Below are 27,375 nucleotides of genomic sequence, written 5' to 3' on the forward strand. Positions count from 1 at the left end.
ACTACAACGGCAACGACTGCTACAACCACAGATAGAGACACTACTACAGGTAAAAAAATGTATATCTTAACAACACCTAATAACACAACAACCACCATTACCACCTCGGTGACGACTTCCTGCAATACCCAAGATAGATCATGAGAAAACTCATTCTTTTTTTCATGCTCCGATACGAGTGTTTTCAATTATATAACACACTGCATATGATGACAAATAAAATAACTAGACAAATTATATTTAGATACTTAATTTATGTTACATTCTAAAGGTGAGAGACTACTAAATCATACATCGGAAAATCGGAATGTTTTCTTAAGATGTTCTTGTCACTTCTTAGTACTGTTTATTGTTGCAAATATTCATCATTTACAAATATAGAATGATTTGGTTTACTTCCATTCTCCATGCAAAACCATTTGAATGCCAAAGCCTAATTTCAAGCAAGGAAATATTACAAACACAAGCATACTATTACGCAACATATTGCGAGACGAATGCATTTGAGCAATTCAGATGATAAGTAATAGTTTCCATTCACTTCCAAAACTGGACACGTGCATCAAGAACAATAACAATTGTAGGAGATCTAGAATGGCTTAATGTAGGAGATTCACCCGATTGCTTTTAAAGTTCAGAGGTTTATTAAGCCGGTAAAGGAAAGGATTCGAGATACAGATAAATGGAATTGTTCAGAATTGGTAAAGGATATACTTGCTAGAAATCTCTTTTACATATAATGTTGTCAATCACGTGCAAGAAAGATGAACGAAAGTGATTAAATTGTTTTCAAAAACCATAAAGATGAAATACAACTTACGTTAATTCACATATTTAAATTGTTCTCGAAAGGCACATGGCTCAGAATGTAACGTTAGATGTTGCTGTATAAGAAGCATAATTATCCCTAGGTCACAGAGCTATACATAAACAAATCGTTGATGTATATGTGCATTAAATTAGAGCAATTGAGAAGGAGAACATACTAAGATATATATATTTCCAACAATATGTATCATTAAGAAAATGACAAAAGAGACAAATGCATTGATCTCATTCATAAATGATAGACATACAAAATACCAGCATATGATTTCCTGACGAGTTCGATTTGGAAGTTTAGATAGCTCTTATAAAGGAAAATTAAATTTATCAGATGCAGTTAAATTGTATTGTCAAGGTGTGCTAGAAGATACACTTGTTTGACGTAACGTTGAGAATTTATTTTGACAATCACTTTCAATAAAAATCAAAGAAACATAGGTTATTTTGTTTAAAACCAGACTTTTCAAAGCCAGTTTATTTCCTTATTCCAGACTTTATACGGTTGTTGTAACCCACAAGACTCAGAATTAGTGCTAGGTATTGCTCTATTACTTGAAGACAATGATATTTAGCAGATATAGATCGAACGAAATCACTGGGATATGCTGTTGTTGTTGTGGGGTTTAAAGTCATTTGTCAGCACACGATAGGCTATGCATGGCGGCCAGTATTAATGGTAGAGGAAGAACCCGGGAAAACCCCAGGAAGAACCACCGACTCACGAGAAGCTAGTAGCAAGCTTTCTAACATACCCACATTGGCCGAATCCTAGACTCGAACCCACGCAGATAGAGGTGAGATGGCAGTGATCCGTAACGGAGAGCGCTTTACACCACTCGGTCACACAGGGCCCTCACTGGGATATATGTACCATGGAAGTTTCGTAATTGAAAAGGAGAACATGATCAAACGTATACACTTAAATGAGTGTAGTTCCTTCGAAACACATCATAAAGATATCATATCATTGAATAGTGGAGATGACATTACCAGCAATGCATTCGTAACATCGTCTTATATCAAAGACTGTACTTCTACATGTACAAACTGTAAAATAATGCAGATAGTTTGCAGAAGCAAATGAATACTTTTTCTCTTGCTCGCTTGTCACATCGGGTTGGTTGCAAACACAATAAGAATCAGATTCCCTCTCCGAATGATACGCGACGTTTTCAGATTGCGAGAGATTCTTTCTTGGCATTTTATTTCTGAATGTATTTACACAGAACAAACAACAACCAGCAGCACCACGGTGGAACCAACAACATTATCCACCGAAACACCTACAACTGCAACTACTAGTACCAGCCTCCCAACCTCGAGCTCGACATTGACTTCATCGACAGCAAGTACTGAAAGTGATACCACAATTACAACCACACTCCCATCAACAAGTATCAGCACAACATCGGCAACGACTACTACAACCACAGATAGAGACACTACTACAGGTAAAACTATGTCTATCTTAAAAACAACACCTGATAAAACAACAACCAACATTACCACCTTATCGACCACTTCCACCAGTGCTAATGGTAGATCTTTTAAAAATTCATTCTTGTTACTTATCATGCTCTGACTTTGAAATTATATAATAAAGTACATAAGATGACGAATAAAACAACCAGACAAATGATATTTAGGTTCTTATTGAATGTTGCATTCAATACGTGGGAGACAACCAAATCATACATTCTTCGAGACTGCTCGGAAAATCAAAATGATCTCTTAAGATCTGATTGTCACGTGTTTGTATATTTCAGTATAGCAAATATTCATCATTTACAAATAGAGAAACATTTGGTTTACTTCCATTCTCCATTTAAAACTAAGTGAATGTCAAAGCCTAATTTCAATTTGGGGAAGGACATATGACAAGGACAAGCATTCTATTATGCAACACATTGCGAGACGAATCCATTTGAGCGATTCAGAGGATCAGTAATAGTGTCAATTCACTTCCAAAAATGGACACATGCATCCAGAACAAGAACAATTGTAAGAGATCTAGAATGGCACAATATAGGGTACTCACCCGATTGCTTTTAAAGTTGAGATGTTTATTAGGCAGGGAAGAAGAACGGATTATAGATACATTTAAATGGAATTGTTCAGAATTTTTAAAAGGTATACTTTCTCGAAATCCCTTTTCATATACTGTTTTCTGTCACGTGTAAAGAAAACGATTGCAGAAGATTAAGATTTTTAAAACCATTATTAACAGATGCAGCTACACATTAATTTACATAGTACAAATGTTATTGAAAGGCACATGGGTCAGGATGTAAGTAAAGATGATGCTGTATAATTACCTCTGGGTCACAGATATCTACAGAAACAAATCATTGAGGTGTAGGTGTGTTGGAATTGGAATAAATGAGACGGATATCCAACTCAGATATATTTATTTCCTACAAGCTTTCCTGCTTGTAAACGGATCACGGAGACTTCATTGAATAATATAGCAGGCTTTACAAACGACACAATTTTATCATTCTTTTATATCCTTGGTTGCAACTACGCACATCCTAAGATTGAAACATCAATCCTTTAGCGCTGTTTAAAACACCTTTTATCTTGCTCGCGATGCACATCATTTGTCTTGCAAACACATTAAGAGCGTTATTCAGTCTCCAAATTGTTCATAGCTGTTTTTGTTTGCGGGAGAATAATTCATGGCAATTCACTTCGGGTTCTATTTGCAAAGAAAAAACTTTCGAATAATAATGTCTTTGCTATGAAAGAAAGAATCGTCTAACAAATGATATTTACATCGTGTAATACAAACTGAATTGCGAAATTACTGCAATATCATAAGGAAAATGATTTGAATCTCTGCTGGGGTAAACGTACATTAATCATATCATAAACCCCTTGCCTGTCCTTTGCGACAGTAATTACAATAGGTATCATTTAGAAAATGACAAAAGAGACAAAAACATTGAACTCGTTCATAAATGAAAGACATCGAAAATACGGGCATATATTTTGCCCTTGAACTCAATTTTGAAGTTGAGATAGTTGTTATAAAGGAAATTGAAACGTATCTCATGCAGTTAAATTGTATGTTCAATGTTCGCTAGAAGATAATCTTTTTTGTCGTAACGTTGAGAATTTATTTTGACACTCATTTTCAATAAAATGCAAAGAAACAGAAGCCATTTTGTTTAAAGCCATATTTTTCAAAGCCAATTCCTTCCTTAACCACGATTTCTACCGTTGTTGTAACCCACATGGCCCAGAATGTAGTGTTAGGTCTTGTTCTATTACATGCAGATGTAATGATGTGTTGCATATATAGATCGAAATGAATCACATGGATACAGGTACCTTGGAGTTTTAGTAATCGAAACGGAGAACATGATCAGACTTATAAACCTACCGTGAGTGCATTTCCTTAGAAACACATCTTGAAGATATCACTGAATAATGGAGATGACATTACTAGCAATGCATGCCAACCATCGGCTTATATGAAAGATTGCACTTCTACATGTACTAAATTTAAAATAATGCAGATAGTCTGCACAAACAAAGGAATGAATTTACTCTTGCTCGCTTGTCACATCAGGGATCATGCAAAGATTGTAAGAATCCGATTCCCTCTCCCAATGGTACTTGATGTTTTCAGATTGTGAGAGAATTGTTCTTGACATTTTAATTCTGAATGTATTTGCACAGAACAAACAACAACCAGCAGCACCACGGTGGAACCAACAACATTATCCACAGAGACACCTACAACATCAACTACTAGTACCAGCGTCCCGACCTCTAGTTCGACATTGTCTTCACCGACAACTAGTACTGAAAGTGATACCACAATTACAACCACACAGCCATCAAGAAGTACCAGCACTACAACGGCAACGACTGCTACAACCACAGATAGAGACACTACTACAGGTAAAAAAATGTATATCTTAACAACACCTAATAACACAACAACCACCATTACCACCTCGGTGACGACTTCCTGCAATACCCAAGATAGATCATGAGAAAACTCATTCTTTTTTTCATGCTCCGATACGAGTGTTTTCAATTATATAACACACTGCATATGATGACAAATAAAATAACTAGACAAATTATATTTAGATACTTAATTTATGTTACATTCTAAAGGTGAGAGACTACTAAATCATACATCGGAAAATCGGAATGTTTTCTTAAGATGTTCTTGTCACTTCTTAGTACTGTTTATTGTTGCAAATATTCATCATTTACAAATATAGAATGATTTGGTTTACTTCCATTCTCCATGCAAAACCATTTGAATGCCAAAGCCTAATTTCAAGCAAGGAAATATTACAAACACAAGCATACTATTACGCAACATATTGCGAGACGAATGCATTTGAGCAATTCAGATGATAAGTAATAGTTTCCATTCACTTCCAAAACTGGACACGTGCATCAAGAACAATAACAATTGTAGGAGATCTAGAATGGCTTAATGTAGGGGATACACCCGATTGCTTTTAAAGTTCAGAGGTTTATTAAGCCGGTAAAAGAAAGGATTCGAGATACAGATAAATGGAATTGTTCAGAATTGGTAAAGGATATACTTGCTAGAAATCTCTTTTACATATAATGTTGTCAATCACGTGCAAGAAAGATGAACGAAAGTGATTAAATTGTTTTCAAAAACCATAAAGATGAAATACAACTTACGTTAATTCACATATTTAAATTGTTCTCGAAAGGCACATGGCTCAGAATGTAACGTTAGATGTTGCTGTATAAGAAGCATAATTATCCCTAGGTCACAGAGCTATACATAAACAAATCGTTGATGTATATGTGCATTAAATTAGAGCAATTGAGAAGGAGAACATACTAAGATATATATATTTCCAACAATATGTATCATTAAGAAAATGACAAAAGAGACAAATGCATTGATCTCATTCATAAATGATAGACATACAAAATACCAGCATATGATTTCCTGACGAGTTCGATTTGGAAGTTTAGATAGCTCTTATAAAGGAAAATTAAATTTATCAGATGCAGTTAAATTGTATTGTCAAGGTGTGCTAGAAGATACACTTGTTTGACGTAACGTTGAGAATTTATTTTGACAATCACTTTCAATAAAAATCAAACAAACATAGGTTATTTTGTTTAAAACCAGACTTTTCAAAGCCAGTTTATTTCCTTATTCCAGACTTTATACGGTTGTTGTAACCCACAAGACTCAGAATTAGTGCTAGGTATTGCTCTATTACTTGAAGACAATGATATTTAGCAGATATAGATCGAACGAAATCACTGGGATATGTTGTTGTTGTTGTGGGGTTTAAAGTCATTTGTCAGCACACGATAGGCTATGCATGGCGGCCAGTATTAATGGTAGAGGAAGAACCCGGGAAAACCCCAGGAAGAACCACCGACTCACGAGAAGCTAGTAGCAAGCTTTCTAACATACCCACATTGGCCGAATCCTAGACTCGAACCCACGCAGATAGAGGTGAGATGGCAGTGATCCGTAACGGAGAGCGCTTTACACCACTCGGTCACACAGGGCCCTCACTGGGATATATGTACCATGGAAGTTTCGTAATTGAAAAGGAGAACATGATCAAACGTATACACTTAAATGAGTGTAGTTCCTTCGAAACACATCATAAAGATATCATATTATTGAATAGTGGAGATGACATTACCAGCAATGCATTCGTAACATCGTCTTATATCAAAGACTGCACTTCTACATGTACAAACTGTAAAATAATGCAGATAGTTTGCAGAAGCAAATGAATACTTTTTCTCTTGCTCGCTTGTCACATCGGGTTGGTTGCAAACACAATAAGAATCAGATTCCCTCTCCGAATGATACGCGACGTTTTCAGATTGCGAGAGATTCTTTCTTGGCATTTTATTTCTGAATGTATTTACACAGAACAAACAACAACCAGCAGCACCACGGTGGAACCAACAACATTATCCACTGAAACACCTACAACTGCAACTACTAGTACCAGCCTCCCAACCTCGAGCTCGACATTGACTTCATCGACAGCAAGTACTGAAAGTGATACCACAATTACAACCACACTCCCATCAACAAGTATCAGCACAACATCGGCAACGACTACTACAACCACAGATAGAGACACTACTACAGGTAAAACTATGTCTATCTTAAAAACAACACCTGATAAAACAACAACCAACATTACCACCTTATCGACCACTTCCACCAGTGCTAATGGTAGATCTTTTAAAAATTCATTCTTGTTACTTATCATGCTCTGACTTTGAAATTATATAATAAAGTACATAAGATGACGAATAAAACAACCAGACAAATGATATTTAGGTTCTTATTGAATGTTGCATTCAATACGTGGGAGACAACCAAATCATACATTCTTCGAGACTGCTCGGAAAATCAAAATGATCTCTTAAGATCTGATTGTCACTTGTTTGTATATTTCAGTATAGCAAATATTCATCATTTACAAATAGAGAAACATTTGGTTTACTTCCATTCTCCATTTAAAACTAAGTGAATGTCAAAGCCTAATTTCAATTTGGGGAAGGACATATGACAAGGACAAGCATTCTATTATGCAACACATTGCGAGACGAATCCATTTGAGCGATTCAGAGGATCAGTAATAGTGTCAATTCACTTCCAAAAATGGACACATGCATCCAGAACAAGAACAATTGTAAGAGATCTAGAATGGCACAATATAGGGTACTCACCCGATTGCTTTTAAAGTTGAGATGTTTATTAGGCAGGGAAGAAGAAAGGATTACAGATACATTTAAATGGAATTGTTCAGAATTTTTAAAAGGTATACTTTCTCGAAATCCCTTTTCATATACTGTTTTCTGTCACGTGTAAAGAAAAGGAATGCAGAAGATTAAGATTTTTAAAACCATTATTAACAAATGCAACTACACATTAATTTACATAGTACAAATGTTATTGAAAGGCACATGGGTCAGGATGTAAGTAAAGACGATGCTGTATAATTACCTCTGGGTCACAGATATCTACAGAAACAAATCATTGAGGTGTAGGTGTGTTGGAATTGGAATAAATGAGACGGATATCCAACTCAGATATATTTATTTCCTACAAGCTTTCCTGCTTGTAAACGGATCACGGAGACTTCATTGAATAATATAGCAGGCTTTACAAACGACACAATTTTATCATTCTTTTATATCCTTTTTTGCAACTACGCATATCCTAAGATTGAAATATCAATCCTTTAGCGCTGTTTAAAACACTTTTTCTCTTGCTCGCGATGTACATCATTTGTCTTGAAAACGCATTAAAAGCGTTATTCAGTCTCTAAATTGTTCATAGCTGTTTTTGTTTGCGGGACAATAATTCATGGCAATTCACTTAGGGTTCTAATTGCAAAGAAAAAACTTTCGAATAATTAATGTCTTTGCTATGAAAGAAAGAATCGTCTAACAAATGATATTTACATCGTGTAATACAAATTGAATTGCGAAATTACTGCAATATCATAAGGAAAATGATTTGAATCTCTGCTGGGGTAAAGGTACAGTAATCATATCATAAACCCCTTGCCTGTCCTTTGCGACAGTAATTACAATAGGTATCATTTAGAAAATGACAAAAGAGACAAAAACATTGAACTCGTTCATAAATGAAAGACATCGAAAATACGGGCAAATATTTTGCCCTTGAACTCAATTTTGAAGTTGAGATAGTTGTTATAAAGGAAATTGAAACGTATCTCATGCAGTTAAATTGTATGTTCAATGTTCGCTAGGAGATAATCTTGTTTGTCGTAACGTTGAGAATTTATTTTGACACTCATTTTCAATAAAATGCAAAGAAACAGAAGCCATTTTGTTTAAAGCCATATTTTTCAAAGCCAATTCCTTCCTTAACCACGATTTCTACCGTTGTTGTAACCCACATGGCCCAGAATGTAGTGTTAGGTCTTGTTCTATTACATGCAGACGTAATGATGTGTTGCATATATAGATCGATATGAATCACATGGATACAGGTACCTTGGAGTTTTAGTAATCGAAACGGAGCACATGATCAGACTTATAACCCTACCGTGAGTGCATTTCCTTAGAAACTCATCTTGAAGATATCACTGAATAATGGAGATGACATTAGTAGCAATGCATGCCAACCATCGGCTTATATGAAAGATTGCACTTCTACATGTACTAAATTTAAAATAATACAGATAGTCTGCACAAACAAAGGAATGAATTTACTCTTGCTCACTTGTCACATCAGGGATCATGCAAAGATTGTAAGAATCCGATTCCCTCTTCCAATGGTACTTGATGTTTTCAGATTGTGAGAGAATTGTTCTTGACATTTTAATTCTGAATGTATTTGCACAGAACAAACAACAACCAGCAGCACCACGGTGGAACCAACAACATTATCCACAGAGACACCTACAACATCAACTACTAGTACCAGCGTCCCGACCTCTAGTTCGACATTGTCTTCATCGACAACTAGTACTGAAAGTGATACCACAATTACAACCACACAGCCATCAAGAAGTACCAGCACTACAACGGCAACGACTGCTACAACCACAGATAGAGACACTACTACAGGTAAAAAAATGTGTATCTTAACAACAAGACCTAATAACACAACAACCACCATTACCACCTCGGTGACGACTTCCTGCAATACCCAAGATAGATCACGAGAAAACTCATTCTTTTTTTCATGCTCCGATACGAGTGTTTTCAATTATATAACACACTGCATATGATAACAAATAAAATAACTAGACAAATTATATTTAGATACTTAATTTATGTTACATTCTAAACGTGAGAGACTACCAAATCATACATCGGAAAATCGGAATGTTTTCATAAGATGTTCTTGTCACTTCTTAGTACTGTTTATTGTTGCAAATATTCATCATTTACAAATATAGAATGATTTGGTTTACTTCCATTCTCCATGCAGAACTATTTGAATGCCAAAGCCTAATTTCAAGCAAGGAAATATTACAAACACAAGCATACTATTACGCAACATATTGCGAGACGAATGCATTTGAGCAATTCAGATGATAAGTAATAGTTTCCATTCACTTCCAAAACTGGACACGTGCATCAAGAACAATAACAATTGTAGGAGATCTAGAATGGCTTAATGTAGGGGATTCACCCGATTGCTTTTAAAGTTCAGAGCTTTATTAAGCCGGTAAAGGAAAGGATTCGAGATACAGATAAATGGAATTGTTCAGAATTGGTAAAGGGTATACTTGCTAGAAATCTCTTTTACATATAATGTTGTCAATCACGTGCAAGAAAGATGAACAAAAGTGATTAAATTGTTTTTAAAAACCATAAAGATGAAATACAACTTACGTTAATTCACATATTTAAATTGTTCTCGAAAGGCACATGGGTCAGAATGTAACGTTAGATGTTGCTGTATAAGAAGCATAATTATCCCTAGGTCACAGAGCTATACAGAAACAAATCGTTGATGTATATGTGCATTAAACTAGAACAATTGAGAAGGAGAACATACTAAGATATATATATTTCCAACAATATGCATCATTAAGAAAATGACAAAAGAGACAAATGCATTGATCTCATTCATAAACGATAGACATACAAAATACCAGCATATGATTTCCTGACGAGTTCGATTTGGAAGTTTAGATAGCTCTTATAAAGGAAAATTAAATTTATCAGATGCAGTTAAACTGTATTGTCAAGGTGTGCTAGAAGATACACTTGTTTGACGTAACGTGGAGAATTTATTTTGACAATCACTTTCAATGAAAATCAAAGAAACATAGGTTATTTTGTTTAAATCCAGACTTTTCAAAGCCAGTTTATTTCCTTATTCCAGACTTTATACGGTTGTTGTAACCCACAAGACTCAGAATTAGTGCTAGGTATTGCTCTATTACTTGAAGACTTAATGATATTTAGCAGATATAGATCGAACGAAATCACTGGGATATGTTGTTGTTGTTGTGGGGTTTAAAGTAATTTGTCAGCACACGATAGGCTATGCATGGCGGCCAGTATTAATGGTAGATCAAGAACCCGGGAAAACCCCTGGAAGAACCACCAACTCACGATAAGCTAGTAGCAAGCTTTCTAACTCACCCACATTGGCCGAATCCTAGATTCGAACCCATGCAGATAGAAGTGGGATGGCAGTGATCCGTAACGGAGAGCGCTTTACACCATTCGGTCACTCAGGGCCCCTCACTGGGATATATGTACCATGGAAGTTTCGTAATTGAAAAGGAGAACATGATCAAACGTATACACTTAAATGAGTGTAGTTCCTTCGAAACACATCATAAAGATATCATATCATTGAATAGTGGAGATGACATTACCAGCAATGCATTCGTAACATCGTCTTACATCAAAGACTGCACTTCTACATGTACAAACTGTAAACTAATGCAGATAGTTTGCAGAAGCAAATGAATACTTTTTCTCTTGCTCGCTTGTCACATCGTGTTGGTTGCAAACACAATAAGAATCAGATTCCCTCTCCGAATGATACGCGACGTTTTCAGATTGCGAGAGATTCTTTCTTGGCATTTTATTTCTGAATGTATTTACACAGAACAAACAACAACCAGCAGCACCACGGTGGAACCAACAACATTATCCACTGAAACACCTACAACTACAACTACTAGTACCAGCCTCCCAATCTCGAGCTCGACATTGTCTTCATCGACAGCAAGTACTGAAAGTGATACCACAATTACAACCACACTCCCATCAACAAGTATCAGCACAACATCGGCAACGACTACTACAACCACAGATAGAGACACTACTACAGGTAAAACTATGTCTATCTTAACAAAAACACCTGATAAAGCAACTACCTACATTACCACCTCGTCGACCACTTCCACCAGTACTAATGGTAGATCTTTTAAAAATTCATTCTTGTTACTTATCATGCTCTGATAAGAAGCTTTGAAATTATATAATAAAGTACATAAGATGACGAATAAAACAACCAGACAAATGATATTTAGATTCTTATTGAATGTTGCATTCAATACGTGGGAGACTACCAAATCATACATTCTTCGAGACTGCTCGGAAAATCAAAATGATCTCTTAAGATCTGATTGTCACTTGTTTGTATATTTCAGTATAGCAAATATTCATCATTTACAAATAGAGAAACATTTGCTTTACTTCCATTCTCCATTTAAAACTAAATGAATGTCAAAGCCTAATTTCAATTTGGGGAAGGACATATGACAAGGACAAGCATTCTATTATGCAACACATTGCGAGACGAATCCATTTGAGCGATTCAGAGGATCAGTAATAGTGTCAATTCACTTCCAAAAATGGACACATGCATCCAGAACAAGAACAATTGTAAGAGATCTAGAATGGCACAATACAGGGTACTCACCCGATTGCTTTTAAAGTTGAGATGTTTATTAGGTGGGGAAGAAGAAAGGATTACAGATACATTTAAATGGAATTGTTCAGAATTTTTAAAAGGTATACTTTCTAGAAATCTCTTTTCATATACGGTTTTCTGTCACGTGTAAAGAAAAGGAATGCAGAAGATTAAGATTTTTAAAACCATTATTAACAAATGCAACTACACATTAATTTACATAGTACAAATGTTATTGAAAGGCACATGGGTCAGAATATAAGTAAAGGTGATGCTGTATAATTACCTCTGGGTCACAGATATCTACAGAAACAAATCATTGAGGTGTAGGTGTGGTGGAATTGGAATAAATGAGACGAATATCCAACTCAGATATATTTATCTCCTACAAGCTTTCCTGCTTGCAAACGGATCAGGGAGACTTCATTGAATAATATAGCAGGCTTTACAAACGACACAATTTTATCATTCTTTTATATCCTTTTTTGCAACTACGCATATCCTAAGATTGAAACATCAATCCATTAGCGCTGTTTAAAACACTTTTTCTCTTGCTCGCGATGTACATCATTTGTCTTGCAAACACATTAAGAGCGTTATTCAGTCTCTAAATTGTTCATAGCTGTTTTTGTTTGCGGGACAATAATTCATGGCAATTCACTTAGGGTTCTAATTGCAAAGAAAAAACTTTCGAATAATTAATGTCTTTGCTATGAAAGAAAGAATCGTCTAACAAATGATATTTACATCGTGTAATACAAATTGAATTGCGAAATTACTGCAATATCATAAGGAAAATGATTTGAATCTCTGCTGGGGTAAAGGTACAGTAATCATATCATAAACCCCTTGCCTGTCCTTTGCGACAGTAATTACAATAGGTATCATTTAGAAAATGACAAAAGAGACAAAAACATGGAACTCGTTCATAAATGACAGACATCGAAAATACGGGCATATATTTTGCCCTTGAACTCAATTTTGAAGTTGAGATAGTTGTTATAAAGGAAATTGAAACGTATTTCATGCAGTTAAATTGTATGTTCAATGTTCGCTAGAAGATAATCTTGTTTGTCGTAACGTTGAGAATTTATTTTGACACTCATTTTCATTAAAATGCAAAGAAACAGAAGCCATTTTGTTTAAAGCCATATTTTTCAAAGCCAATTCCTTCCTTAACCACGATTTCTACCGTTGTTGTAACCCACATGGCCCAGAATGTAGTGTTAGGTCTTGTTCTATTACATGCAGACGTAATGATGTGTTGCATATATAGATCGAAATGAATCACATGGATACAGGTACCTTGGAGTTTTAGTAATCGAAACGGAGCACATGATCAGACTTATAACCCTACCGTGAGTGCATTTCCTTAGAAACTCATCTTGAAGATATCACTGAATAATGGAGATGACATTACTAGCAATGCATGCCAACCATCGGCTTATATGAAAGATTGCCCTTCTACATGTACTAAATTTAAAATAATGCAGATAGTCTGCACAAACAAAGGAATGAATTTACTCTTGCTCGCTTGTCACATCAGGGATCATGCAAAGATTGTAAGAATCCGATTCCCTTTCCCAATGGTACTTGATGTTTTCAGATTGTGAGAGAATTGTTCTTGACATTTTAGTTCTGAATGTATTTGCACAGAACAAACAACAACCAGCAGCACCACGGTGGAACCAACAACATTATCCACAGAGACACCTACAACATCAACTACTAGTACCAGCGTCCCGACCTCTAGTTCGACATTGTCTTCATCGACAACTAGTACTGAAAGTGATACCACAATTACAACCACACAGCCATCAAGAAGTACCAGCACTACAACGGCAACGACTGCTACAACCACAGATAGAGACACTACTACAGGTAAAAAAATGTATATCTTAACAACAAGACCTAATAACACAACAATCACCATTACCACCTTGGTGACGACTTCCTGCAATACCCAAGATAGATCACGAGAAAACTCATTCTTTTTTTCATGCTCCGATACGAGTGTTTTCAATTATATAACACACTGCATATGATAACAAATAAAATAACTAGACAAATTATATTTAGATACTTAATTTATGTTACATTCTAAACGTGAGAGACTACCAAATCATACATCGGAAAATCGGAATGTTTTCATAAGATGTTCTTGTCACTTCTTAGTACTGTTTATTGTTGCAAATATTCATCATTTACAAATATAGAATGATTTGGTTTACTTCCATTCTCCATGCAGAACTATTTGAATGCCAAAGCCTAATTTCAAGCAAGGAAATATTACAAACACAAGCATACTATTACGCAACATATTGCGAGACGAATGCATTTGAGCAATTCAGATGATAAGTAATAGTTTCAATTCACTTCCAAAACTGGACACGTGCATCAAGAACAATAACAATTGTAGGAGATCTAGAATGGCTTAATGTAGGGGATTCACCCGATTGCTTTTAAAGTTCAGAGCTTTATTAGGCCGCTAAAGGAAAGGATTCGAGATACAGATAAATGGAATTGTTCAGAATTGGTAAAGGGTATACTTGCTAGAAATCTCTTTTACATATAATGTTGTCAATCACGTGCAAGTAAGATGAACAAAAGTGATTAAATTGTTTTTAAAAACCATAAGGATGAAATACAACTTACGTTAATTCACATATTTAAATTGTTCTCGAAAGGCACATGGGTCAGAATGTAACGTTAGATGTTGCTGTATAAGAAGCATAATTATCCCTAGGTCACAGAGCTATACAGAAACAAATCGTTGATGTATATGTGCATTAAATTAGAACAATTGAGAAGGAGAACATACTAAGATATATATATTTCCAACAATATGCATCATTAAGAAAATGACAAAAGAGACAAATGCATTGATCTCATTCATAAACGATAGACATACAAAATACCAGCATATGATTTCCTGACGAGTTCGATTTGGAAGTTTAGATAGCTCTTATAAAGGAAAATTAAATTTATCAGATGCAGTTAAACTGTATTGTCAAGGTGTGCTAGAAGATACACTTGTTTGACGTAACGTGGAGAATTTATTTTGACAATCACTTTCAATAAAAATCAAAGAAACATAGGTTATTTTGTTTAAATCCAGACTTTTCAAAGCCAGTTTATTTCCTTATTCCAGACTTTATACGGTTGTTATAACCCACAAGACTCAGAATTAGTGCTAGGTATTGCTCTATTACTTGAAGACTTAATGATATTTAGCAGATATAGATCGAACGAAATCACTGGGATATGTTGTTGTTGTTGTGGGGTTTAAAGTCATTTGTCAGCACACGATAGGCTCTGCATGGCGGGCAGTATTAATGGTAGAGGAAGAACCCGGGAAAACCCCTGGAAGAACCACCAACTCACGAGAAGCTAGTAGCAAGCTTTCTAACTCACCCACATTGGCCGAATCCTAGACTCGAACCCATGCAGATAGAAGTAGGATGGCAGTGATCCGTAACGGAAAGCGCTTTACACCACTCGGTCACTCAGGGCCCCTCACTGGGATATATGTACCATGGAAGTTTCGTAATTGAAAAGGAGAACATGATCAAACGTATACACTTAAATGAGTGTAGTTCCTTCCAAACACATCATAAAGATATCATATCATTGAATAGTGGAGATGACATTACCAGCAATGCATTCGTAACATCGTCTTATATCAAAGACTGCACTTCTACATGTACAAACTGTAAAATAATGCAGATAGTTTGCAGAAGCAAATGAATACTTTTTCTCTTGCTCGCTTGTCACATCGTGTTGGTTGCAAACACAATAAGAATCAGATTCCCTCTCCGAATGATACGCGACGTTTTCAGATTGCGAGAGATTCTTTCTTGGCATTTTATTTCTGAATGTATTTACACAGAACAAACAACAACCAGCAGCACCACGGTGGAACCAACAACATTATCCACTGAAACACCTACAACTACAACTACTAGTACCAGCCTCCCAATCTCGAGCTCGACATTGTCTTCATCGACAGCAAGTACTGAAAGTGATACCACAATTACAACCACACTCCCATCAACAAGTATCAGCACAACATCGGCAACGACTACTACAACCACAGATAGAGACACTACTACAGGTAAAACTATGTCTATCTTAACAAAAACACCTGATAAAGCAACAACCAACATTACCACCTCGTCGACCACTTCCACCAGTACTAATGGTAGATCTTTTAAAAATTCATTCTTGTTACTTATCATGCTCTGATAAGAAGCTTTGAAATTATATAATAAAGTACATAAGATGACGAATAAAACAACCAGACAAATGATATTTAGATTCTTATTGAATGTTGCATTCAATACGTGGGAGACTACCAAATCATACATTCTTCGAGACTGCTCGGAAAATCAAAATGATCTCTTAAGATCTGATTGTCACTTGTTTGTATATTTCAGTATAGCAAATATTCATCATTTACAAATAGAGAAACATTTGGTTTACTTCCATTCTCCATTTAAAACTAAGTGAATGTCAAAGCCTAATTTCAATTTGGGGAAGGACATATGACAAGGACAAGCATTCTATTATGCAACACATTGCGAGACGAATCCATTTGAGCGATTCAGAGGATCAGTAATAGTGTCAATTCACTTCCAAAAATGGACACATGCATCCAGAACAAGAACAATTGTAAGAGATCTAGAATGGCACAATATAGGGTACTCACCCGATTGCTTTTAAAGTTGAGATGTTTATTAGGTGGGGAAGAAGAAAGGATTACAGATACATTTAAATGGAATTGTTCAGAATTTTTAAAAGGTATACTTTCTAGAAATCTCTTTTCATATACGGTTTTCTGTCACGTGTAAAGAAAAGGAATGCAGAAGATTAAGATTTTTAAAACCATTATTAACAAATGCAACTACACATTAATTTACATAGTACAAATGTTATTGAAAGGCACATGGGTCAGAATATAAGTAAAGGTGATGCTGTATAATTACCTCTGGGTCACAGATATCTACAGAAACAAATCATTGAGGTGTAGGTGTGGTGGAATTGGAATAAATGAGACGAATATCCAACTCAGATATATTTATCTCCTACAAGCTTTCCTGCTTGTAAACGGATCAGGGAGACTTCATTGAATAATATAGCAGGCTTTACAAACGACACAATTTTATCATTCTTTTATATCCTTTTTTGCAACTACGCATATCCTAAGATTGAAACATAAATCCATTAGCGCTGTTTAAAACACTTTTTCTCTTGCTCGCGATGTACATCATTTGTCTTGCAAACACATTAAGAGCGTTATTCAGTCTCTAAATTGTTCATAGCTGTTTTTGTTTGCGGGACAATAATTCATGGCAATTCACTTAGGGTTCTAATTGCAAAGAAAAAACTTTCGAATAATTAATGTCTTTGCTATGAAAGAAAGAATCGCCTAACAAATGATATTTACATCGTGTAATACAAATTGAATTGCGAAATTACTGCAATATCATAAGGAAAATGATTTGAATCTCTGCTGGGGTAAAGGTACAGTAATCATATCATAAACCCCTTGCCTGTCCTTTGCGACAGTAATTACAATAGGTATCATTTAGAAAATGACAAAAGAGACAAAAACATTGAACTCGTTCATAAATGAAAGACATCGAAAATACGGGCATATATTTTGCCCTTGAACTCAATTTTGAAGTTGAGATAGTTGTTATAAAGGAAATTGAAACGTATCTCATGCAGTTAAATTGTATGTTTAATGTTCGCTAGAAGATAATCTTGTTTGTCGTAACGTTGAGAATTTATTTTGACACTCATTTTCAATAAAATGCAAAGAAACAGAAGCCATTTTGTTTAAAACCATATTTTTCAAAGCCAATTCCTTCCTTAACCACGATTTCTACCGTTGTTGTAACCCACATGGCCCAGAATGTAGTGTTAGGTCTTGTTCTATTACATGCAGACGTAATGATGTGTTGCATATATAGATCGAAATGAATCACATGGATACAGGTACCTTGGAGTTTTAGTAATCGAAACGGAGAACATGATCAGACTTATAACCCTACCGTGAGTGCATTTCCTTAGAAACTCATCTTGAAGATATCACTGAATAATGGAGATGACATTACTAGCAATGCATGCCAACCATCGGCTTATATGAAAGATTGCCCTTCTACATGTACTAAATTTAAAATAATGCAGAGAGTCTGCACAAACAAAGGAATGAATTTACTCTTGCTCGCTTGTCACATCAGGGATCATGCAAAGATTGTAAGAATCCGATTCCCTCTCCCAATGGTACTTGATGTTTTCAGATTGTGAGAGAATTGTTCTTGACATTTTAATTCTGAATGTATTTGCACAGAACAAACAACAACCAGCAGCACCACGGTGGAACCAACAACATTATCCACAGAGACACCTACAACATCAACTACTAGTACCAGCGTCCCGACCTCTAGTTCGACATTGTCTTCATCGACAACTAGTACTGAAAGTGATACCACAATTACAACCACACAGCCATCAAGAAGTACCAGCACTACAACGGCAACGACTGCTACAACCACAGATAGAGACACTACTACAGGTAAAAAAATGTATATCTTAACAACAAGACCTAATAACACAAAAACCACCATTACCACCTCGGTGACGACTTCCTGCAATACCCAAGATAGATCACGAGAAAACTCATTCTTTTTTTCATGCTCCGATACGAGTGTTTTCAATTATATAACACACCGCATATGATAACAAATAAAATGACTAGACAAATTATATTTAGATACTTAATTTATGTTACATTCTAAACGTGAGAGACTACCAAATCATACATCGGAAAATCGGAATGTTTTCATAAGATGTTCTTGTCACTTCTTAGTACTGTTTATTGTTGCAAATATTCATCATTTACAAATATAGAATGATTTGGTTTAAATCCATTCTCCATGCAGAACTATTTGAATGCCAAAGCCTAATTTCAAGCAAGGAAATATTACAAACATAACACTACTATTACGCAACATATTGCGAGACGAATGCATTTGAGCAATTCAGATGATAAGTAATAGTTTCCATTCACTTCCAAAACTGGACACGTGCATCAAGAACAATAACAATTGTAGGAGATCTAGAATGGCTTAATGTAGGGGATTCACCCGATTGCTTTTAAAGTTCAGAGCTTTATTAGGCCGCTAAAGGAAAGGATTCGAGATACAGATAAATGGAATTGTTCAGAATTGGTAAAGGGTATACTTGCTAGAAATCTCTTTTACATATAATGATGTCAATCACGTGCAAGAAAGATGAACAAAAGTGATTAAATTGTTTTTAAAAATCATAAAGATGAAATGCAACTTACGTTAATTCACATATTTAAATTGTTCTCGAAAGGCACATGGGTCAGAATGTAACGTTAGATGTTGCTGTATAAGAAGCATAATTATCCCTAGGTCACAGAGCTATACAGAAACAAATCGTTGATGTATATGTGCATTAAATTAGAACAATTGAGAAGGAGAACATACTAAGATATATATATTTCCAACAATATGCATCATTAAGAAAATGACAAAAGAGACAAATGCATTGATCTCATTCATAAACGATAGACATACAAAATACCAGCATATGATTTCCTGACGAGTTCGATTTGGAAGTTTAGATAGCTCTTATAAAGGAAAATTAAATTTATCAGATGCAGTTAAACTGTATTGTCAAGGTGTGCTAGAAGATACACTTGTTTGACGTAACGTGGAGAATTTATTTTGACAATCACTTTCAATGAAAATCAAAGAAACATAGGTTATTTTGTTTAAATGCAGACTTTTCAAAGCCAGTTTATTTCCTTATTCCAGACTTTATACGGTTGTTGTAACCCACAAGACTCAGAATTAGTGCTAGGTATTGCTCTATTACTTGAAGACTTAATGATATTTAGCAGATATAGATCGAACGAAATCACTGGGATATGTTGTTGTTGTTGTGGGGTTTAAAGTAATTTGTCAGCACACGATAGGCTATGCATGGCGGCCAGTATTAATGGTAGAGGAAGAACCCGGGAAAACCCCTGGAAGAACCACCAACTCACGAGAAGCTAGTAGCAAGCTTTCTAACTCACCCACATTGGCCGAATCCTAGATTCGAACCCATGCAGATAGAAGTGGGATGGCAGTGATCCGTAACGGTAAGCGCTTTACACCATTCGGTCACTCAGGGCCCCTCACTGGGATATATGTACCAAGGAAGTTTCGTAATTGAAAAGGAGAACATGATCAAACGTATACACTTAAATGAGTGTAGTTCCTTCCAAACACATCATAAAGATATCATATCATTGAATAGTGGAGATGACATTACCAGCAATGCATTCGTAACATCTTCTTACATCAAAGACTGCACTTCTACATGTACAAACTGTAAACTAATGCAGATAGTTTGCAGAAGCAAATGAATACTTTTTCTCTTGCTCGCTTGTCACATCGTGTTGGTTGCAAACACAATAAGAATCAGATTCCCTCTCCGAATGATACGCGACGTTTTCAGATTGCGAGAGATTCTTTCTTGGCATTTTATTTCTGAATGTATTTACACAGAACAAACAACAACCAGCAGCACCACGGTGGAACCAACAACATTATCCACTGAAACACCTACAACTACAACTACTAGTACCAGCCTCCCAATCTCGAGCTCGACATTGTCTTCATCGACAGCAAGTACTGAAAGTGATACCACAATTACAACCACACTCCCATCAACAAGTATCAGCACAACATCGGCAACGACTACTACAACCACAGATAGAGACACTACTACAGGTAAAACTATGTCTATCTTAACAAAAACACCTGATAAAGCAACTACCTACATTACCACCTTGTCGACCACTTCCACCAGTACTAATGGTAGATCTTTTAAAAATTCATTCTTGTTACTTATCATGCTCTGATAAGAAGCTTTGAAATTATATAATAAAGTACATAAGATGACGAATAAAACAACCAGACAAATGATATTTAGATTCTTATTGAATGTTGCATTCAATACGTGGGAGACTACCAAATCATACATTCTTCGAGACTGCTCGGAAAATCAAAATGATCTCTTAAGATCTGATTGTCACTTGTTTGTATATTTCAGTATAGCAAATATTCATCATTTACAAATAGAGAAACATTTGGTTTACTTCCATTCTCCATTTAAAACTAAGTGAATGTCAAAGCCTAATTTCAATTTGGGGAAGGACATATGACAAGGACAAGCATTCTATTATGCAACACATTGCGAGACGAATCCATGTGAGCGATTCAGAGGATCAGTAATAGTGTCAATTCACTTCCAAAAATGGACACATGCATCCAGAACAAGAACAATTGTAAGAGATCTAGAATGGCACAATATAGGGTACTCACCCGATTGCTTTTAAAGTTGAGATGTTTATTTGGTAGGGAAGAAGAAAGGATTACAGATACATTTAAATGGAATTGTTCAGAATTTTTAAAAGGTATACTTTCTAGAAATCTCTTTTCATATACGGTTTTCTGTCACGTGTAAAGAAAAGGAATGCAGAAGATTAAGATTTTTAAAACCATTATTAACAAATGCAACTACACATTAATTTACATAGTACAAATGTTATTGAAAGGCACATGGGTCAGAATATAAGTAAAGGTGATGCTGTATAATTACCTCTGGGTCACAGATATCTACAGAAACAAATCATTGAGGTGTAGGTGTGGTGGAATTGGAATAAATGAGACGAATATCCAACTCAGATATATTTATCTCCTACAAGCTTTCCTGCTTGTAAACGGATCAGGGAGACTTCATTGAATAATATAGCAGGCTTTACAAACGACACAATTTTATCATTCTTTTATATCCTTTTTTGCAACTACGCATATCCTAAGATTGAAACATAAATCCATTAGCGCTGTTTAAAACACTTTTTCTCTTGCTCGCGATGTACATCATTTGTCTTGCAAACACATTAAGAGCGTTATTCAGTCTCTAAATTGTTCATAGCTGTTTTTGTTTGCGGGACAATAATTCATGGCAATTCACTTAGGGTTCTAATTGCAAAGAAAAAACTTTCGAATAATTAATGTCTTTGCTATGAAAGAAAGAATCGCCTAACAAATGATGTTTACATCGTGTAATACAAATTGAATTGCGAAATTACTGCAATATCATAAGGAAAATGATTTGAATCTCTGCTGGGGTAAAGGTACAGTAATCATATCATAAACCCCTTGCCTGTCCTTTGCGACAGTAATTACAATAGGTATCATTTAGAAAATGACAAAAGAGACAAAAACATTGAACTCGTTCATAAATGAAAGACATCGAAAATACGGGCATATATTTTGCCCTTGAACTCAATTTTGAAGTTGAGATAGTTGTTATAAAGGAAATTGAAACGTATCTCATGCAGTTAAATTGTATGTTCAATGTTCGCTAGAAGATAATCTTGTTTGTCGTAACGTTGAGAATTTATTTTGACAATCATTTTCAATAAAATGCAAAGAAACAGAAGCCATTTTGTTTAAAACCATATTTTTCAAAGCCAATTCCTTCCTTAACCACGATTTCTACCGTTGTTGTAACCCACATGGCCCAGAATGTAGTGTTAGGTCTTGTTCTATTACATGCAGACGTAATGATGTGTTGCATATATAGATCGAAATGAATCACATGGATACAGGTACCTTGGAGTTTTAGTAATCGAAACGGAGCACATGATCAGACTTATAACCCTACCGTGAGTGCATTTCCTTAGAAACTCATCTTGAAGATATCACTGAATAATGGAGATGACATTACTAGCAATGCATGCCAACCATCGGCTTATATGAAAGATTGCCCTTCTACATGTACTAAATTTAAAATAATGCAGAGAGTCTGCACAAACAAAGGAATGAATTTACTCTTGCTCGCTTGTCACATCAGGGATCATGCAAAGATTGTAAGAATCCGATTCCCTCTCCCAATGGTACTTGATGTTTTCAGATTGTGAGAGAATTGTTCTTGACATTTTAATTCTGAATGTATTTGCACAGAACAAACAACAACCAGCAGCACCACGGTGGAACCAACAACATTATCCACAGAGACACCTACAACATCAACTACTAGTACCAGCGTCCCGACCTCTAGTTCGACATTGTCTTCATCGACAACTAGTACTGAAAGTGATACCACAATTACAACCACACAGCCATCAAGAAGTACCAGCACTACAACGGCAACGACTGCTACAACCACAGATAGAGACACTACTACAGGTAAAAAAATGTATATCTTAACAACAAGACCTAATAACACAACAACCACCATTACCACCTCGGTGACGACTTCCTGCAATACCCAAGATAGATCACGAGAAAACTCATTCTTTTTTTCATGCTCCGATACGAGTGTTTTCAATTATATAACACACTGCATATGATAACAAATAAAATAACTAGACAAATTATATTTAGATACTTAATTTATGTTACATTCTAAAGGTGAGAGACTACCAAATCATACATCGGAAAATCGGAATGTTTTCATAAGATGTTCTTGTCACTTCTTAGTACTGTTTATTGTTGCAAATATTCATCATTTACAAATATAGAATGATTTGGTTTACTTCCATTCTCCATGCAGAACTATTTGAATGCCAAAGCCTAATTTCAAGCAAGGAAATATTACAAACACAAGCATACTATTACGCAACATATTGCGAGACGAATGCATTTGAGCAATTCAGATGATAAGTAATAGTTTCCATTCACTTCCAAAACTGGACACGTGCATCAAGAACAATAACAATTGTAGGAGATCTAGAATGGCTTAATGTAGGGGATTCACCCGATTGCTTTTAAAGTTCAGAGCTTTATTAGGCCGCTAAAGGAAAGGATTCGAGATACAGATAAATGGAATTGTTCAGAATTGGTAAAGGGTATACTTGCTAGAAATCTCTTTTACATATAATGTTGTCAATCACGTGCAAGAAAGATGAACAAAAGTGATTAAATTGTTTTTAAAAATCATAAAGATGAAATGCAACTTACGTTAATTCACATATTTAAATTGTTCTCGAAAGGCACATGGGTCAGAATGTAACGTTAGATGTTGCTGTATAAGAAGCATAATTATCCCTAGGTCACAGAGCTATATAGAAACAAATCGTTGATGTATATGTGCATTAAATTAGAACAATTGAGAAGGAGAACATACTAAGATATATATATTTCCAACAATATGCATCATTAAGAAAATGACAAAAGAGACAAATGCATTGATCTCATTCATAAACGATAGACATACAAAATACCAGCATATGATTTCCTGACGAGTTCGATTTGGAAGTTTAGATAGCTCTTATAAAGGAAAATTAAATTTATCAGATGCAGTTAAACTGTATTGTCAAGGTGTGCTAGAAGATACACTTGTTTGACGTAACGTGGAGAATTTATTTTGACAATCACTTTCAATGAAAATCAAAGAAACATAGGTTATTTTGTTTAAATCCAGACTTTTCAAAGCCAGTTTATTTCCTTATTCCAGACTTTATACGGTTGTTGTAACCCACAAGACTCAGAATTAGTGCTAGGTATTGCTCTATTACTTGAAGACTTAATGATATTTAGCAGATATAGATCGAACGAAATCACTGGGATATGTTGTTGTTGTTGTGGGGTTTAAAGTAATTTGTCAGCACACGATAGGCTATGCATGGCGGCCAGTATTAATGGTAGAGGAAGAACCCGGGAAAACCCCTGGAAGAACCACCAACTCACGAGAAGCTAGTAGCAAGCTTTCTAACTCACCCACATTGGCCGAATCCTAGATTCGAACCCATGCAGATAGAAGTGGGATGGCAGTGATCCGTAACGGAATGCGCTTTACACCATTCGGTCACTCAGGGCCCCTCACTGGGATATATGTACCAAGGAAGTTTCGTAATTGAAAAGGAGAACATGATCAAACGTATACACTTAAATGAGTGTAGTTCCTTCCAAACACATCATAAAGATATCATATCATTGAATAGTGGAGATGACATTACCAGCAATGCATTCGTAACATCGTCTTACATCAAAGACTGCACTTCTACATGTACAAACTGTAAACTAATGCAGATAGTTTGCAGAAGCAAATGAATACTTTTTCTCTTGCTCGCTTGTCACATCGTGTTGGTTGCAAACACAATAAGAATCAGATTCCCTCTCCGAATGATACGCGACGTTTTCAGATTGCGAGAGATTCTTTCTTGGCATTTTATTTCTGAATGTATTTACACAGAACAAACAACAACCAGCAGCACCACGGTGGAACCAACAACATTATCCACTGAAACACCTACAACTACAACTACTAGTACCAGCCTCCCAATCTCGAGCTCGACATTGTCTTCATCGACAGCAAGTACTGAAAGTGATACCACAATTACAACCACACTCCCATCAACAAGTATCAGCACAACATCGGCAACGACTACTACAACCACAGATAGAGACACTACTACAGGTAAAACTATGTCTATCTTAACAAAAACACCTGATAAATCAACTACCTACATTACCACCTTGTCGACCACTTCCACCAGTACTAATGGTAGATCTTTTAAAAATTCATTCTTGTTACTTATCATGCTCTGATAAGAAGCTTTGAAATTATATAATAAAGTACATAAGATGACGAATAAAACAACCAGACAAATGATATTTAGATTCTTATTGAATGTTGCATTCAATACGTGGGAGACTACCAAATCATACATTCTTCGAGACTGCTCGGAAAATCAAAATGATCTCTTAAGATCTGATTGTCACTTGTTTGTATATTTCAGTATAGCAAATATTCATCATTTACATATAGAGAAACATTTGGTTTACTTCCATTCTCCATTTAAAACTAAGTGAATGTCAAAGCCTAATTTCAATTTGGGGAAGGACATATGACAAGGATAAGCATTCTATTATGCAACACATTGCGAGACGAATCCATGTGAGCGATTCAGAGGATCAGTAATAGTGTCAATTCACTTCCAAAAATGGACACATGCATCCAGAACAAGAACAGTTGTAAGAGATCTAGAATGGCACAATATAGGGTACTCACCCGATTGCTTTTAAAGTTGAGATGTTTATTAGGTGGGGAAGAAGAAAGGATTACAGATACATTTAAATGGAATTGTTCAGAATTTTTAAAAGGTATACTTTCTAGAAATCTCTTTTCATATACGGTTTTCTGTCACGTGTAAAGAAAAGGAATGCAGAAGATTAAGATTTTTAAAACCATTATTAACAAATGCAACTACACATTAATTTACATAGTACAAATGTTATTGAAAGGCACATGGGTCAGAATATAAGTAAAGGTGATGCTGTATAATTACCTCTGGGTCACAGATATCTACAGAAACAAATCATTGAGGTGTAGGTGTGGTGGAATTGGAATAAATGAGACGAATATCCAACTCAGATATATTTATCTCCTACAAGCTTTCCTGCTTGTAAACGGATCAGGGAGACTTCATTGAATAATATAGCAGGCTTTACAAACGACACAATTTTATCATTCTTTTATATCCTTTTTTGCAACTACGCATATCCTAAGATTGAAACATCAATCCATTAGCGCTGTTTAAAACACTTTTTCTCTTGCTCGCGATGTACATCATTTGTCTTGCAAACACATTAAGAGCGTTATTCAGTCTCTAAATTGTTCATAGCTGTTTTTGTTTGCGGGACAATAATTCATGGCAATTCACTTAGGGTTCTAATTGCAAAGAAAAAACTTTCGAATAATTAATGTCTTTGCTATGAAAGAAAGAATCGTCTAACAAATGATATTTACATCGTGTAATACAAATTGAATTGCGAAATTACTGCAATATCATAATAAAAATGATTTGAATCTCTGCTGGGGTAAACGTACAGTAATCATATCATAAACCCCTTGCCTGTCCTTTGCGACAGTAATTACAATAGGTATCATTTAGAAAATGACAAAAGAGACAAAAACATTGAACTCGTTCATAAATGAAAGACATCGAAAATACGGGCATATATTTTGCCCTTGAACTCAATTTTGAAGTTGAGATAGTTGTTATAAAGGAAATTGAAACGTATCTCATGCAGTTAAATTGT

The 27,375-nt window shown here is 35.4% G+C and overlaps 1 protein-coding gene across 1 annotated transcript in view; it reads left to right on the forward strand.

The window, feature by feature from the left end:
• The first annotated feature begins 1,981 nt into the window (after positions 1-1,981).
• LOC149772056 (uncharacterized) overlaps positions 1,982-27,375 on the forward strand; it is a 112,491-nt gene continuing 87,097 nt past the window's right edge. The window contains exons 1-11 of the mRNA XM_089947924.1: positions 1,982-2,276; positions 4,510-4,734; positions 6,737-6,961; positions 9,196-9,420; positions 11,429-11,653; positions 13,895-14,119; positions 16,128-16,352; positions 18,594-18,818; positions 20,827-21,051; positions 23,293-23,517; positions 25,526-25,750. Of these exons, the coding sequence (XP_089804050.1) occupies positions 1,982-2,276; positions 4,510-4,734; positions 6,737-6,961; positions 9,196-9,420; positions 11,429-11,653; positions 13,895-14,119; positions 16,128-16,352; positions 18,594-18,818; positions 20,827-21,051; positions 23,293-23,517; positions 25,526-25,750 (2,545 nt within the window). The remainder of the gene's footprint in view (positions 2,277-4,509; positions 4,735-6,736; positions 6,962-9,195; positions 9,421-11,428; positions 11,654-13,894; positions 14,120-16,127; positions 16,353-18,593; positions 18,819-20,826; positions 21,052-23,292; positions 23,518-25,525; positions 25,751-27,375) is intronic.

This window comes from Sinohyriopsis cumingii, unplaced genomic scaffold (assembly GCF_028554795.1).
Source record: "Sinohyriopsis cumingii isolate HCF-2022 unplaced genomic scaffold, ASM2855479v2 utg001518l, whole genome shotgun sequence".
NCBI lineage: Eukaryota > Metazoa > Mollusca > Bivalvia > Unionida > Unionidae > Sinohyriopsis > Sinohyriopsis cumingii.